This window comes from Engystomops pustulosus, chromosome 5 (genome assembly GCF_040894005.1).
Source record: "Engystomops pustulosus chromosome 5, aEngPut4.maternal, whole genome shotgun sequence".
NCBI lineage: Eukaryota > Metazoa > Chordata > Amphibia > Anura > Leptodactylidae > Engystomops > Engystomops pustulosus.
Genome location: NC_092415.1, coordinates 92,548,888 through 92,567,193, shown reverse-complemented (window position 1 = coordinate 92,567,193; position 18,306 = coordinate 92,548,888). Strand labels below are relative to the sequence as shown.

Below are 18,306 nucleotides of genomic sequence, written 5' to 3'. Positions count from 1 at the left end.
ATTAGGAAGTTGTAGTAGTTAGCGAGCAGTTTGCATGAACAAAAACACAGCGGTTTGAGGACAATCCACCGACACCAGCTACAATCCTGGAATGTAAGTGCATTTTCACAGTCCTGCTGCTACTAAAAACAAACACAAGATATAATAACACAGATTTCCAAGAATACTGCAAAACACTGGGGCAGATTTACTTACCCGGTCCATTCGCGATCCAGCGGTGCGTTCTCTGCGGTGGATTCGGGTCCGGCCAGGATTCACTAAGGTAGTTCCTCCAACGTCCACCAGGTGGCGCTGCTGCGCTGAAGTCCACTGAAATGCACTCAAGTACACCGGCCTATTCCTGGTGAAGGTAAATGCAAGCTCCGTGACACTTTTTGTTTTTTAAATGCGGTGGTTTTTCCAAATCCGTCGGGTTTTTGTTCGGCCACGTCCCCCGATTTCCGTCACGTGCATGCCTGCGCCGATGCGCCAAAATCCGATCGTGTGCGCCAAAATCCCGGGGCAATACAGGGAAAATCGGCGCAAATTCGGAAATATTCGGGTAACATGTCGGGAAACCGCGAATCGGGCCCTTAGTAAATGACCCCCATTGTCTGCAGCTTTGTATCGGAAAAACTGCTGGTAGACTAACTTGTGGGAACAACTAAGTGGGCAATATACTTGTTGGGGGCATAAGTAGGCTTTATACTATGTGGAGGACATTAAAGGGTTTCATACTGTGTGAGGGTCACCAAGGAAGTATTATAGTAATTGAGCATTATGCTGTGTTTTACATTATTACTGTGTATGGGCACTGGTGGGCTGGGTAGAAGTAGTTAATAATAATAATAATACTTTATTCATCCCTTTTTGGAAATTTCATGGAATCATAGGAAAAATGAAGGTGGTCCACTGTTGTAACCTTTGCATTGGACTCATCAATAGAACAAACAGTAGTTTGTTCTTTTTGGAAAGAATTGAACAATGCTTCTTCAATATGAATCCAAGGTATTGGATTTCTAATTAGATTTCTTGGGGGAGATTTATCATAAGTCTCTTTGAGCAGAACTGTTGTAGTTGCCCACGGCAACCAATAATAGCTCAGCTTTCATTTTCCCACAGCTGTTTATAAATTTGCACCTGCAATCTGATTGGTTTCAATGGGCAACTAGAACAGTTTTACCTCAGAAACTTGATAATAAATCTCCCTCATCATGTCTATGGACAGTTTCAGATCCTAATTTGTTATAATCAACATTCATTTTTTACATTCTCAGAACAAGTTCAAAGTTGGGTGCAGCAAAGTTGTCGCCAAGAACATGGATCTCAGGTATATTACCCTGTGTTTAGCTTAGTATACATAACTTGTGCTTGATCCTGGAACATAAGTGAATAGAATATATGAGAAGTCTTAGGAACACCAACTGTTCTATCGGGAATCAAACATCTAATAATTGTCATTAAACAGTTGTTCTGCATGTCATCCCTTTGTTTAGCTGCCAGTCACCTCATGAAAACATAGAAAACTATATAGAGGAAGTTCTGTTATCACTTGTGATACTATGTACTGGACATGCATGTTAATATCAAGCACTGTAAGGAAAGGAAGACATCCATAGTCACGGGATATGCCCTCTCTAGTGTTTGCAGTTATTAATAAGACATATACACCTGGTCCTCAGTTATATCTTTGTAGGGACAGCTTCACACAGTAATGTTTTTATTGTAACTTGTATAACTCATTTTGGTATTTTTTTTACCATGCCCTGAATAGAAATGGAGACACCAGAAATACAGTTAGGTTGCATGTTGTAAAATGCTACATGAATTAAAACAACATTTAACAGTGAAATATAACATAAATAAAAATCCTTCTTTTTAAGTAATTCCTGTATACATTTTTATACTTTAGAAAAAGACAGCATTCAAAGAACAGGCTAAGAACGAGTCAAAGGATTGCATTCACATCAACCATTCATCTTTGGAGGAACACAAACTTCTAACAGAATCGGTGGCTCACCTTGGCAGAATGATTCCAATAGAAGATGAGTACATGGACCAGAGGAGGTCACCAGAACCAGAAAATGGGAGTATGTTTGCAATGATGGGCTCTGCATCAGACCTTGAAATCATCTCCATAGGAACAGCCCCTGGCTTTTCAGATACCAGTTCAGATAGACTGCTGCCCCCTTCACAGGAAGAAGGCATCAGTATTCCTCTATATTCCCACCATCATTGTGGTCAGTCTGCAAAAGAAATTCAAGAGAACTCGGCCAGAGATCCTGTAGATAATGTGAGCAGCCATTGTGCCTCTCAGCAGGCATTTCATGCATTTCCACAGGCAGCACATTCTGCCCCAGAGAGACCTGTTGGAGAGGAACCTTGCTCATGCTTCACTGAAAGGCAATATTCAAGAAATGGAAGTAGTGTCAGCAGCAGCCCTACTACAGATACACCGCCTCTCTCAGGTGAGCTAACGTACACCAATGGGGGCATTTCTCTAAGAATCTTGTTATTATTTTTTTCCTTCTCATGGATTTAACCCCTAGGGGACGCAGCCTCTTTTGGCCTTAAGGACGCGGCCCCATTTTTCAAATGTGCCCTGTGTCACTATAAGTGCTTGTAGCTTTGGGATGCTATAAGATATCCAGGGGATTTTGCGATTGTTTTCTCGTGACACATTGTACTTCAAATTAGCATAAAATTTGGATGAAATCTTTTGCATTTAGTTATAAATTAATTCTTTATTTTCAACGTTCTAAATTCTCTACTTTTGATGCAGATAGTCATAGCACCCAAATAACTTACATTTCCCACTTACTTCTTTATGTTGGATGGTTTTTTAAGATTCCACATATTTTACTAGAATGTTATGAGGCTAAGAATTTAGGTATCATTTTTCCCATTTTTTGTAAAATCACCAAAACCCGTATTTAGATGGACCTGCTCAACTTCTAATTGCCACTGAGAGGCCTAAATAATAGTGAGACTCATAAATTACCCCATTATGGAAACTATACCCCTCAACGTATGAAAAATCACGTGAATGTTAACCCTTTAGGTGTTTTATAGGGGTTAAAACAAAATGGAGGTGCAGTCTGCAAATAGTAATATTTTTTCACAATACACTCATTTTTGGTGGAAAATTAAACATTTACAATGGATTAAATGAAAAAAGGCTCCACAAAGTTTGATACCCAATTTCTCCCGAGTACACTGATACCCTATATGTGGTGGTAACCTGCTGTATGGGCGCACGGCCGGGCATAGAAGGGAAGGAGGCGCCATCCAGATCAGATTTGCTATGTCACAATGTACAGGCTATAATTGTTTTTTCTTTTTTTAATGTGGACCTATAGGGGCTTATTTCTTTTGCCACATGAGATGCACTTTTCTGGTAGGTAATTTTGGGGCATCTATAGCTAATTGGTGAGATTTTATTAACTCTTTGTTGGTGGAGGAAATGAAAATCATCAATTTTTAGGAAAATTTTGATGTTTTTTTTTTGGTCGTTATCCATAACATAAAAATAATATATTATTTTTGTTTTATGGGGCGCCACGATTACGAAAAGACTTCATTTATATAGATTTTTTATTTTTTCCCATTTTTACTGAATAAAAAGTAATTTGGCAAAAATGTTACCGTATATTCCGGCGTATAAGACGACCTGGTGTATAAGACGACCCCCCTACTTTTCTGTTTAAAATATAGAGTTTAAGATATATTCGCCGTATAAGACTACCCCTTTTCCAACGCATACAAAACACCGGTAAAAATATAAAAAAAAACAGATTTGAATTTAACATGGTCCTTTTTTAAATGTAAATTCTTATGACATGCAGGTATATAGCAGGAAAACTGTCGCTCATAAACATAAGGCATACAACAACAACATTACCATTACAGCACAGCCCCCAGTAGTATACAGCACAGCCCCCAGTAGTATACAGCACAGCCCCCAGTAGTATACAGCACTGCCCCCAGTAGTATACAGCACAGCCCCCAGTAGTATACAGCACAGCCCCCATTAGTATACAGCACAGCCCCCAGTAGTATACAGCACTGCCCCCAGTAGTATACAGCACAGCCCCCAGTAGTATACAGCACTGCCCCCAGTAGTATACAGCCCAGCATTAAAAAAAAAAAAAAAACATATACTCACCCCGATGCTCCCCCGATGTCCGCGCCGTCTTCTTTCTTCTGCCGGGCGCCGCCATTGATCTTCCCCGGCAGGCGCCTAGTATGACGCGCCGCTGCTGACATCATACTAGGCGCCGCCCCGGGGAAAGACATGGCGGCGCCCAGCAGAAGAAAGAAGACGGCGCGGAAGACTGAAGACAGCACAGAGTATTTTCCCCCCGATGTCTTCTTGAGGCTGCCGGCAGCTTTTTGAGGCTGCCGGCAGCCATCGCTGTGCAAACACCGATCGCGGGTGTTACCGGTAAGCCTTTGCTGCAATATGCAGCAAAGACTTACCGGCTATGGAGAGGGCTCAGCCCGTGAGCCCTCTCCATGCCGCCGTATAAGACGATTACCGGCGTATAAGACGACCCCAAAGAAGACAGAAGATTTTTCTGTCTTCAAAAGTCGTCTTATACGCCGGTATATACGGTAATTTTACCATCACCAACTTTCATGTGCATAACTTTTTTAGTTTTCGCCTCACAAATCTGTTTAAGGGCTTATTTTTTGCGAGAAGGATTGTTCTTTTTAGTGGTCTTATTTTAGAGTGTATAACATTTTTAAAATCACTTTTTAGAGCATTTATTTATAGGGTATTAATTGAAAATTATTTTTTTTTGGAGCTTTTGGGGATTTTTTTTACAGGGTTCACTTTGCGGTTCTAATAATGATTCTGTTTTATTATACAGATTGTTACGGACGCAGTGATACCAAATATGTGGGGGTTTGTGCATTTTATTCAATTGTACTGAATAAAAACTAATTTGGAGAAAATCTTGTTCATATGCATAACTTTTTTATTTTCGGTTGACAAATCTGGTTAAGGGCTCATTTTTTGCGAGTAGAGTTGTTCTTTTTAGTGGTCTTATTTTAGAGTGCATAACATTTTTTAAATTACTTTTTAGAGCATTTTTTATAGGGTATTAATTAAAAATGATCTTTTTTTGGAACGTTTTTGCGTTTTTTTTTCTCCGGTGTTTACCGTGCGGGTCCAGTAATGATTCTGTTTTATTATACAGATTGTTACAGACGCGGCAATACCAAATAAAGGGGGGGGATGTTTGTTTTTGTGTTTTTATACTTTATTAAGTGTTTTTATGGGAAAGTGACATTTTAAGGGCTTATATTTTAATGTACAGGCAGTCCCCGGGTTACATACAAGATAGGGTCTGGAGGTTTGTTCTTAAGTTGAATTTGTATGTAAGTCGAAACTGTATATTTTATCATTGTAGATCCAGACAAAAAAAATTTTGGCCCCAGTGACAATTGGAGTTTAAACAGTTTTTGCTCTAATGGGACCAAGGATTATCAATAAAGCTTCATTACAGACACCTTACAGCTGATTATTGCAGCCTGGGACTATATTAAAGCATTCAGATAGCTTCACCAGAGGTCAGAGGGGTCTGTCTGTAACTATGGGTTGTCTGTAAGTCGGGTGTCCTTAAGTAGGGGACCGCCTGTATTTATTTTTTATTTATTCTAATGTGTAGTGTTCAGTGTTTTTCACTTTTTTTTACTTATACATACTTGAACTTGAACCAGTGATGCTCTGATCGCTGGTTCAAGTTCAATACACTGCTCTACAATACTATTTTATTGTAGAGCAGTGTAATCTGTCTGGCATGCTTGCGAATGCTCAGACAGTTTGCAGTCAGACCCGGAAGGGGTCTGACTGCCAGGGAGACCGGGCAGCTCCGGGGCACATGCCAGTCCCCGGGGCTGCCCAGAAGTGGATCGGATGCCCCGGTAAGTGGCGCGGGGGATCCGATCCATAGCGCAAACACCCTTACACGCCGCGGTCATGCTTGACCGCAGCGTGTAGGGGTTAACACCCGCGATCGGAGTCGGCTCCGATCGCGTGTGTTAGCGCAGGCAGTCAGCTGTGATTTACAGCTGACAGACGCTGCTTCTGGTGCCGGCTCCGTTCGTGAGCCGGTGCCAGAAGCAGGACGTTATACTACGTCCCGGTGCGCTTAGCATGTAGCCCCGGGGACGTAGTATAACGTCGTGGTGCGCCTAGGGGTTAAAGTCTTTTCCTAAGCCATTGGGGAGAATTTAAAACACCATTCTTCATCTCAAATTCCTTGTGGTCCAAAGAACAAAATGTTTTAAATGAGTATTATAGTTATTAGTCCCTACTCACTAAGAAAGTGATAAGTGAGGGCCTGATGCCCAGACTCTGAAAGGATCACCTCTATCAGCTTCCTCCAGACACTAGAACTTGTACAGTGGGCAGAGCCAGTGAAGAAGGCTCCATCCCCCAGTTAAACCTCTGCTTTTCCCTCCTTTCTCCTTTTAACACACAGTTATTACAGTGTCAGTCCTACCATTTAGCCAGCAGACACGGACTCCGTGGGATCTGACCACGGATGAAGCATGTATTCTTGTGCAGGTAGCCTTAGGCTTAATGCATTTAGTTATCTGTGGAGGGGTCCTTCACATGAGATCTATCCTCAGATTCACAATGGCTTTCACTTTCTGTCAAGAGATTGTGAAAATGAGCAAATGTGGAAGGAGATTTAACCCCTTAACCACCAGGCCCTTTTCGTTTTAAATTTTTCACTCCCCACCTTCAAACATTCATAGAGAGCACACCGTACAGAGCTGTGTAAGGGCTTGTTTTCTGCGTAACAAATTGCACTTCATAGTGATGGTATGTAATATTCCATGCCGTGTACAGGGAAGTGGGGAAAAAATCCAAATGCAGTGAAATTGGTCAAAAAATGCATTTGCACTGTTTTCTTGTGGGCTTGGATTTTACAGCTTTCGCTGTGAATGACATGTCTACTTTATTCTTTGGGTTTATATGATCAGGGGGATACCAAATTTTGTATAAGTTTTATAATGTTTTCATACATTAAAAAAAATTAAAACCTCCTGTGCAAAAAAATTATTTTTCATCTTGGCATCTTCTGGCGCTAATAACTTTTATACTTCGGTGTATGGAGATGTGAGTGGTGTCATACTTTGCAACTTTTAAAGGGGTTGTCCGAGTTTAAAAAAAAAATAAAATATATGTGGCCGGGAGCAGGCTGCCTAAAATAATAAAGATGTACTTACCTCCGGTGCCCTCCGGTATCCAGCGCTGCTGTCGCTCCGTTCCGGGCGCCATGTAAACAAACATGGCCGCCGGAGCAGCGCTGGACTCAGCTTCCGGCCGGCCGTGGCCGGGTACGCCTATCCGTCCCTATACACAGCATTGTGTATGGGGGCCGGAAGGTTGTCGGGTCCGGCCGGAACTGAGTCCAGCGCTGCTCCGGCGGCCATGTTTGTTTACATGGCGCCCGGAACGGAGCGACAGCAGCGCTGGATACCGGAGGGCACCGGAGGTAAGTACATCTTTATTATTTTAGTCAGCCCGCTCCCGGCCACATATAGTTTTTTTTTTAAAACTCGGACAACCCCTTTAATGACATTTTCAGTGCTACCATTTTAAGGACTGTATGGCCTTCTGTTCACTTTTTATTGATTTTTTTAAAGATATTTTTGAAAATGGCAAAAAAAGTGCCATTTTTGGTTTTGGGCAGTGATACCTAACATGTTTATGATTTTTAATTTTACTTAAATTTATATCAGTTCTAGGGAAAGGGGTATGGCAGTATATGGGGATTTTATACATCATTTATTACAGTGTGCAAATCGCTGTAATAACCAGCAGTTTTTTTGCTATCCTCCTCAGTTTAGCCTGACTTTATACTTGCTGGGTCTCCTGTCATGTCTGGTTACTCCTATGAACTGTACATTTATAAACAAGATACGGAGTGAAAGAGGGGAGGGGCTGCTGCTCCCTGGTCACTGAGGAGGAAGGAGGTGGAGGTTATGTGACAGGGCGTAACTAGGTGAGGCAGAACCCCATAGCAGACTTCTGAATGGAGCCCCCTTATAAAAAATATACATGTTTTCTATAATCACATGTGAGCTATAGTCAAATCACACACATTTATACACTCATATATACACACATCAAACATTTCTCTGCCCACTCCTTAAGCTTCCACAAATTCCTCTGTAATGCTAAACTATCGACCTCAGTATTTATTACTTTACACAGCTTAGTATCATCTGCAAATATTAAAAAGAAGTGGCCCAATACTGACCCCTGTGGCACTCCACTAGTAATGTCAACCCAATCTGAGAATGTGCCATTAATGACAACCCTCTGTTTTCTATCACTAAACCAATTACTTACCCAAATACACAGATTTTCTCCTAGTCCCAGCAGTCTCATTTTATGTACCAGCCTTTTATGCTGCACGGTGTCAGATGCCTTTGAAAAGTCCAGATATACAACTTCCACAGCGTCCCCCAGATCCAGCCTGGAACTTTCTTCCTCGTAGAAGCCAATCAGATAAGTCTGACAGGACCGATCTCTCATAAACCCATGCTGACTCTGGGTTATAAGGTTGTGCATAGTGAGATACTCCAGGATAGCATCTCTAACAAACCCCTCAAATATTTTCCCCACCACAGAAGTTAGACTCACGGGTCTGTAGTTTCCAGGATCGTTTTTTGATTCTTTTTTGCATATTGGCACCACATTTGCTATGCGCCAGTCATGTGGAACATAACCAGTCCTCAGTGAATCTTCAAATAATTAAATATAATGGTCTGTCTATCAGGGAACATAGTTCATGTAGAACCCGGGGGTGTATGCCATCTGGCCCCGGTGATTTATCTATCTTAGTGGTTGCGAGGCGGCGCCGTACCTCTTCCTGGGTTAAACTGTTGACATTCCAAAAAGAATTGACATTATTCCTCATTGTGTCTTCCACCAGGGGATTTTCCTGGGTAAAGACAGTGGAGAAGGCGACATTCAGTAGACTGGTCCTTTCCACATCCCCTTCCACCATGACCCCCATGTTATTTCTAAGAGGGCCCACACTCTGTTTTTAGTTCCTTATCATTTATATACTTGAAAACATTTTTGGGATTATTTTTGCTCACCCTGGCAATATTTCTCTCACTCTCTATTTTTGCAGCCTTTATCTGCTTTTTACAGGATTTATTTACCCAATCCTGCGCTTAGTCCGAATCAGTCGGGTTGTCCGACGACCAACGCCCCCAATTTATAATTGTAACCCCAGTCAAAATGTTTTTGGTCTCTGGAACAATTGGATTTTAAAAATGTTGTGCTGTCATAAGAACCAGGATTAGCAATAAATCTTAATTGCAGACGCATTTGATGACTGTTATAGCTGTTTATTTTAGCCTGTGACTAAAGTACAGTAAATTACCAATTACTGTAGGTCCGTTTGTAACTAGGGGTCGTCTGTAGGTCGGGTGTTCTTAAGTAGGGGACCGCCTGTAAACATCGTTATTACACATACAGTAAATGTATACTATACAAAGTATAGACCCCTTTACATTTTTTCCCTTTTTTCTTGCTGCCAATTGGTAAGATCAAAAAAGTTCTTTTTGCTCAATAAAGGATATCTACCATTTGATTTCTTGCATTATGAACCAAACATACTTTGAGAATACTGTAGTTACACTGGTGCAGGCACATATCTTGTTGAATCTCTGAGCTGAGTGGTTTTGCTCCTGTGCTGGGGTAACCTGTCACCAGGCGAAGTTATATAAAACCACAATAAGTACCTTGTAGGGCCGGGTGTCCCTGACATGTCTTTATAATTTGAGACCGTAGCCTGTACCTGTGTGTGAGCTGGTATTGTAATACAGGGGGGAGGGGCAATAAAGAGTCAGAAAATTGTATACACCAGGACTGATAGAGACAGGTTAGAATTATATCTGTGAAATGCTGTATTTTTTATTAAAAACAGTGAATTAGGGAAGGTTATTTTGTTATCCTGAGTATATTTAAGAATCTTTTCTTTGTGGGAATACCCCTTAAATGAAAAATAATCCAGTAATCCCAATTATGGAATCCTAAATGGATTTTTTTTTTCACTGCATTTTTTATGTGAGGAAAACACTAAATATGGATACTAACTGTAATCTTCTCACCACAGGAAATGTGACAGGGAATCAAAGCACTACTGTTATTTCCACCGCTCCAGTCATGAACATTAAGACAGATCTGGTTGTAGTGTACTATAACTCCTGTGTTCAAGACACACATACCGCGACAGAAACTGAAGACACCACAACATGGCCAATGCAGGAGGAGAGCCAGAGCCATCATGAGAGCTTCGTGGCCAACACTCAGTCTCCCAGATACACAGATGTTCCTTTTTCTTCAGTCTCAGAAGCAGACAGTAAAAGCTTTGCAGATGAGTCAAGCAGTCCGGACAGTGTGAATAGGTTTAGTTCAGAACATTCAAATGTCTTTTTCTCACCAAACAGAAATGTGTTACCTGTACAGGAAGAAGGAAAGCCAGAATATTATCTCTGAAAGATAATGCCACTCATTTCCTGAGAAACAAGTACTTTTTGCAGCCACAAAACTGTGAAATATGCTACAGGCACAGAGCCTAGAAAACAACGGAGAGCTGTCTTGGAATGGTGGTCAAGCGGTACACGAGTGTTCCAACATTTTTACAGCTTTCTGATACCCTTGGTGTCTAATGACTCTTGTGTGAAGCTGCTTTTCCAATATATCATGTGTTGTTTTTTTTATGCGTTGCAACTTTAGAAGGTAGATTTCATGGTCTGATCACAATGCAGAGAATGGGGGTGATATAAGATGTAAGAAATCCCTCATATTCATATCAATATGCAAATCCACTGAACTTCATTCAGATTGTGAAATCAGGGCACCATATGGTCAGGGATTCACAGACCCACCACAGTCATCTGAATAAACCCTAAGATCCATTGTAGATAATTATTTAGCTAATTGGCTAATTAAGTGGTAAGGCTATGTTCAATAGGCGTCATTGTACGCCAGTAGGGTACAAGCCAAAAGTTGCAATTCCTGGTGCATGGCCAGAAAGAGTATCAATTTCATGTTTCAGTTTTATGCGACATCTTCTGACTATTGAGAGAGTATTTTTGTGTTCATGGGGTGATTTATTTAAAAAGGAACCTTTGGTGGCTATGTCGGATAAGAAGTTTAAAGAAAAAATTCTGATAAGAAAATAACGGAAAAGTAAACACACAAAAATTAAAGTGTGTGTTTTTAGTATTTTCTTTGGTTTGCTTAAATAGAAGCTGACATACAATTTAACCCAACCAAAATAAATACCTCCTTAAAATTTATGATTAAAATGCATTGCCCATATCCCTAAAAGGTTCCTTTTCATGGCTGCATTGTTAAAAATCAGTTTGTAAAGTTATATGCAACTCACCTGATGTGAGTCCAATGATAGTAACTGGGTCTGCTATATGCAGTGTACACTGCAGTGCCCTGCCCTCTTGTTCCTGATTGACAGGTCTCACTGCTACAAATATGCTGTTGTATGGAACTATTGCTTAGGGACCATCAGCCAATATTCAACTACAGACATATACAGCTCCCTTTACTTTTACCCTCAGGGGAAGTAGGAAGTAGAACACAATCCCTTGCTGGATCATTGAAATAGAGAGACACTCAGACAGGGGCTGTGATTCAGAGAGTCAGATGTCTCTCTTATTCATAAGGGGACTTGGTTAGCATTGTGAGCATCAGTGAGGTATACAGACTGTATACTGCAGCTCCCCCCCTCCCCGAGGAGGAGAGGTTCCCTGGTGACAGGTTCTCTTTAAGAGAGAGATGCCTTATAAAAGCAAAATCTGTGGGGTAATTGCACTTTATTTAGGAACAGAACAAAAAGTCTCATAGGCTTCTATGGATCCAACTCCAGTGAGTTTGCCCAGGCCTTTCCATGTCCGCTAACCTTATTTATCAGGGAGTAAATTAGCGTAAAGACCTGATACATTTTAGAATAACAGTGTCAAAACAAGTAGGAGGATGGCAGGTAAACTACAGATATGATATGCATGCACCATGGCCTATCTTCATAAAAAAAACAGCAGGGATACACCCAGAACCAGACTAGTTCTTGCTGGCATTCTCTAATGACACCTACAGTGGGTGTGGTGGTCTCCAGCCAGCTAAAATTGCTGTAGCCTGCGGCAGGATAAAGGCCTGGTTCACAGCTGTAGTCTATGCCAGGCACGACCTCCCAAAAATGTAATTCAGCTGGAACTTCTTAGTAATTCCAGTGTCTCGTGCACCGGGGTGTGACGCACTGGCACCAGTCTTAATGAATCCCCCCCAAAATATATAAACAGCATCTTAAACCTCTGATGCAGACACACAATTGCACACAGGATCAAGTGATCGAGACACACAGTACTTACTTATTACTGTCTTGCAATTGAGTCTCACTAGAATATTTATTAAGGTATATTTTAAGGGACTGTATTATTCACTTTAAGGCAGGTGAACTGCAATATCAAAAACACCCCATGGTTATGTGGTGCTACTTATCTAGGGTAGCCCCTTTAAACTTCAACACTATTTCATCTGCACATTTTAATAAAATGCCAATGATCAGATTGGATCCAGTCATGAGGATCATGGAAGCCTTTCCCCTTGTTTACTTACAGAATGGAAAGGGATCTTCTTGTTGCATATAACCAGGGCTTGATCTTCTGTTATTATTTTTGGTGAAGGTGATCCATTTCTTTTACATTACATTTATTTTTCGATTTTATATCACTGTTATAAATTTATGGCAAGTAATAGTTTACCCATGTGTTCAGGTTATTCTATTTTGTACATGATATGTAAAACTACTGTAATGGTAACTGTCCAAGATCTCTTATAGTAAATATATATTTTTACTGTACAGTCAATCCTGGGATACGTACAATATAGGTTCTTTAGGTTTGGAGTTGAATTTGTATATAAGTCGGAACTGATATATTTTATAATTGTATCTGCATAAAAAAAAAATTTGTTCCTTTGACAACAGGATTTTCAGAATTTTGTGCTGTCATGGGAACAAGGATTATCAATAATAAATGCTGCCTGGGACTAAAGTAAAGCATAGACATAGACATAAGCAGAGACCTTCACCAGAGATCACAGTGGGTAGAGAGGCCCGTAAGTAGGGGTTGTCTGTAAGTCGATCGTCCTTAAGTCGGGGACTGCCTGTATACATACATATTATCAATTGCAACAGATAATTCTATCCCCCATCAATGTTTTTTTTTTTTTTTTTAAACGCAACTCAAATGATAGAGTTGTGCTAAGCTATCACATGATTTTTAGTCTCTAGCCTTTGGGGCATTATTTTACTCAAGGAAGTAATATATTAAATAAGGTTAACAAATTCCTAACAAATTTTTTCTACACTGTTACCATTCCAATTAGGGCATTTGAGTAACGAAAAACATCTTTATACTGCAATATAATGATATAGAATGTAATTTCGTCATATATTTGATAAGTAAACATCTGGGGATTTTTTTCATTATAGCATAACATAGGCTGATATATTGAGAACTGTAAAGGAAGTACAGGCAGTCCCCGGGTTACGTACAAGATAGGGTCTGGAGGTTTGTTCTTAAGTTGAATTTGTATGTAAGTCGAAACTGTATATTTTATAATTGTAGATCCAGACAAAAAAAAAATTTGGCCCCAGTGACAATTGGAGTTTAAACATTTTTTGCTGTAATGGGACCAAGGATTATCAATAAAGCTTCATTACAGACACCTTACAGCTGATCATTGCAGTCTGGGACTATAGTAAAGCATTCAGAGACTTCACCAGAGATCACAGGGGTCTGTCTGTAACTATGGGTTGTCTGTAAGTCGGGTGTCCTTAAGTAGGGGACCGCCTGTACACATTAAAGTTTATGAGGAAATTGTCATGTACTTTGTAGACGTACAGGGTATTCTCATCTGGGCATTCCCATTTCATTTATATGTACTGTGGACATGCAGTAACTCTTGACCATTGCATATGTAAAAACAATTTGTTTCTTTGAGCAATCACTCCAGCAAAGGTGGTCGTATCCAAGGACAATTATCTAATTTCTAAGGAACCAAATGACTACATATAGGGCAAATTTTCTGCACACAAGTAATTTTTTTTTAATATCATCCAATTGAAGAAATGTATGTATATAACAGATGGATTAAATTAATTGTGAATGCCCAGATGAGAAAATGCACCAAATTTAATAACTGCCTGATAATTGACCCGTTTACTGGCTTTTAAAACCAGAAACCTGCATTAACGGCTTGATAAATGCTCCTCTATGTATTTTTAAGAAACCAGATGTCATAGAGATGGAAATAAATTTTGTTAATACCGTACGTTTTTCGGGGGAATAAGTATGTGAATGCCTAGTAGTGCTGGTAAGGAATCAGTTATATCAAACACAGTTTGCTTATTGAGTGAGCTTTGTAAATATGAATAATTGTAAACACTTTTGTGAATATAGATTTGTATTTTCTCAGGGAATTTTAAGATAAAATTAAACTAAAAACTAAAAATCTGTTTGCTGTTTATTTTAGAGGCCATTTAGTATGGGCACAGAAAATATCCTAGGGCAGTGATGGCGAACCTTTGAGGCATTGAGTGCCAAAACTACAAGCAAAAGCCAGATATTTTTCACAAAGTGCCAATTTACGGTAATTCACAGGATTCAAACATATTGGCGCCCTGATGACACCAATACAAGAGAAAGAAGGATAAATTTGGATTGTTATTGTAGTTTCCCTCTAAAGTCCCCTTTAACAGGATGAATCATGGGTCCGAAGAAGAGGCTACAATGATAATCAAGCTCTGTCCACACTTACTTGATTCAGGGTTTGAGTCCTGAATGGTGACCTTTGTGCTGGGCGATGGCTTGGGTGCCCAAACAGAGGGCTCCGAGTGCCACCTCTGGTACCCATGCCATAGGTTTGCCACCACTGTCCTAGGGCATCAGTGGTACAGTACACTTACAGTATCTCACAAAAGTAAGTACACCCCACACACTTGTGTTCATTTTCTTTTCATGGGACAACACAGAAGATACTTTGGTACCATAGAAATTAGTGAGGATACAGCTTGTATAAGGTGTGTTAAATTTGGTGTTAAATCTTTAAAGTGAATTTTCTGGATGATACCACTGCAATTGGCCATGAAAGAAACAAGGTATTGATCTCCTGCAAAACCAAAAGTAGTGTTTTATTAGGTCAGTTTCTGATAGGTTCCCTGACTGTCTATTCAGTTATTTTGAGGCCACACAAAAGTTACACTGTTATACAAACTGTACACTGACTACTACTTTACTTTGTATCAAAGTATCATATGTGCAGAGCTGTCCCATGAGAAGATAGGAAATGTTTTGCACTTCTTTCTTAAAACTTGGAAATTTGGTAGAAATTTTGAAAAAAAATTAGCTATAGTCTTCTAAATGTTATCCTTATCATACAGTTAGGGTACATTCACACGCGGTATGCCCGCCGTGCGGGCATACCGCCGTGTGCTGGAGGTGAGGAGGAGGTGACCCCTCCTCCCTCCATAGGAAATAGCGGCACACGGCCGCACATCCGCCGAAAGATAGAGCTTGCTCTATCTTTTTGCGGTGTGCGGGCCGGATCGGTGCCACACATGTGTGGCACCGGATCCCCGCCGTGCCGCTATTGCCGTCTATGGGGACGTACATGCGGCCGCAAATTTGCGGCCGCATGTACGGCCCCGCAGACGGCAGTGTGAATGAGCCCTTAGCTTTACATCCTGAATTGTTTATTAATTTACTTTTACCATATGCCTGCTTTATTATGGCATCGTTTTTCTATGTTATTTTTTAGGATGTTAGGTGGCTTACCAATCAAACAGCAATTTCCAGATTTTCAAGAAAATTTCAGTATCAATTATTTTAACGCCCTATTCATATTTATAGGGGTTTTATTTATTAGAAGCCCCAGCTACATTTGTGCTGGTTTGTGCAGCAAACATTTTTGTTTACGCTGCTATCCCCCTGGTGATCAAACCAGAGAAGTGTCACTAAGTTTTTTTTTTTTTTACCACTTCATCCTAAACACCTAAACCTATGTAAACACCTAAACGTACCTTAAAAATGATAACAGCACAAACAAATAGTTTTTCTGCACAAACCAGCACAAACATAGCACTAACATTTGACACCAGTTTTGTTTGATTCGGTTAGTATGTCTGTTGGAGGGGGGGGCTGACCTTTTGACCTTTACAATTTTGTTAACATATTCAAAACAAAAGCAGCACAAACATAGCACAATTGATTGTCACCAGTTTTGTTTGATTTGGGCATGTGGGGGGGGGGGCTGGTTGACCTCTGATGACCTTTGGAAACTTTTATTAATTTCTTAAAAATGACAGCGACACAAACGAAAATTTCTGCTCCACAAACATTGCACAAGTGTTTGACCCCAATTTTGTTAGATTTCAACTAAGTAAAGAAAAAACGAGTGGCCATCATTACTTTAAGAAATGAAGGTCAGTCAGTCCAAAAAATTGGAAAAACTTTGAAAGTGTCCCCAAGTGCAGATGCAAAAACCATCAAACGTTACAAAGAAACTGTCTCACATGAGGACAGCCCGAGGAAAGGAAGACCAAGAGTCACCTCTTCTGTGGAGGATAAGTTCATCCGAGTCACCTGCCTCAGAAATCACAGGTTAACAGCAGCTCAGATTAGAAACCAGGTCAATGCTGTCAGGCTCCAGGGTAGTAGACCCACTGGACCACTGCGGATGATGATGTAAGCCAACACCTGGGACTGGAGTCTAAGTGGTACGCGGTTTTCACCAGAGCCCGCCGCAAAGTGGGTTGGACTTGCTGTGGTGTGGTACCACCAGGTTGTTCCACAGGTGCGACTTTGTCCGCAGTGGCGGCCAAGGCAAAGTACAGAATCGTGAGGCAGAAGCGTGGTCGGGGACAGGCAGGAGGTCAAGATAGGCAGCACAGGATCGGAGTCGGGGTTGTAGATGAAGGTCAGGACAGGCAGCACAGGATCAGAGTCGGGGACGTAGCAGAAGGTCAGGATGGGCAACACAGCAGCGAGGTCAGGTACGGAATCGAGGACACAACGGGAAGTCAGGATAATCACACAGGGCATCAGGAAAGCTCTCTCTAAGGCTATGAGGCACAAAGATCCGTCAGGAAGTGCTGGAAGAGGCCACTTTAAATAGCATTGTGGGAAATTGCCAGCGCCAATTAATGGCGCACTGGCCCTTTAAATCTGCTGAAGCCAGCGTGCGCCCTAGGAGCTGGGGACACGCAGATGGACCGAAAGCAGGAACGAGGACAGGTGAGATGCGCAGGCGCTGCACATGCAGACACGAAGGGGCATGGGTGAGCCTGCGACCCGTGTCGCAGGAGTACCCGTGACAGTACCCCTCCCCCCTTTCGGCCTCCCCCACTTCTTGGGCTAGAGAAATCTCTGCAGAAGATCATGGTCCAGGATATTGTCCTCGGGCTCCCAAGATCTCTCCTCAAGCCCGAACCCTTTCCAGTCAATAAAAAAGAACCGCTTACCTCTCTACCTCTCACAAACATAGCACAAATGTTTGACACTAATTATTTTAGATTTCAACAAGGTGGGGGGGGGGGGCAACTTCACTTCAGGTCTTTGACTTAACCCATAGTTATGAGCCCCTGCTAACAGGATAGGTTCAAGGGGAATGATTTCAGTTGGAGTCAGGATTATGGACATAGATTCAGGAAGGTAGTCTATCAGGTCACGCTGGACCACCCTCTGACCACTCTCTTCCCTCAAGAATGATTTAAGATGCCACCACTCGTCATGTATTGGGCTGATGAGATACTTTGCACAGACTATGCCCAAATACCGTATTAGGGTGGTTTCTTATTGGTGTTGTTTTTCGAATCACTATTTTTTTTTACAGAATCTATTTTGACTTATGGACACATAGAGATTGGTTTTCGCTTCCTGGTTTCAGTGATTTTTCACGGATGCCTTACAGACCCATTCTGAATGGGCCTTTTCAACCTTCAGTTTTTTTCCACTCATCCAGTGTTGTCAGCGAACACAAAATGAACAGGTTCTAAACTGATCACTGATCAGAGAAAAAAAACTGAAGTGTGAAAAGGCCCATTGAAAAGAATGGTTCAATAAGGTCAATGAAGTCAGGAAGTGAAAACCAATCTATGTGTCCATAAGCCAAAATGGATTCAATGAAAAATCACTGATATGAAAAAAATTCCAATGTGAGTCCACCCTTACACTCACTAATATATCAATTAATTCAGGTAAAGTCTCTTC

General features: G+C 41.0%; 1 protein-coding gene across 1 annotated transcript in view; it reads left to right on the top strand.

Annotated features, from left to right (window-relative positions):
* The window catches only part of TNFRSF11A (TNF receptor superfamily member 11a), a 53,626-nt gene extending 39,113 nt beyond the window's left edge, over positions 1-14,513 (top strand). The window contains exons 8-10 of the mRNA XM_072152702.1: positions 1,257-1,309; positions 1,892-2,447; positions 10,134-14,513. Coding sequence (XP_072008803.1) covers positions 1,257-1,309; positions 1,892-2,447; positions 10,134-10,516 — 992 coding nt within the window. The 3' untranslated portion in view covers positions 10,517-14,513. The remainder of the gene's footprint in view (positions 1-1,256; positions 1,310-1,891; positions 2,448-10,133) is intronic.
* Positions 14,514-18,306: the final 3,793 nt, after the last annotated feature.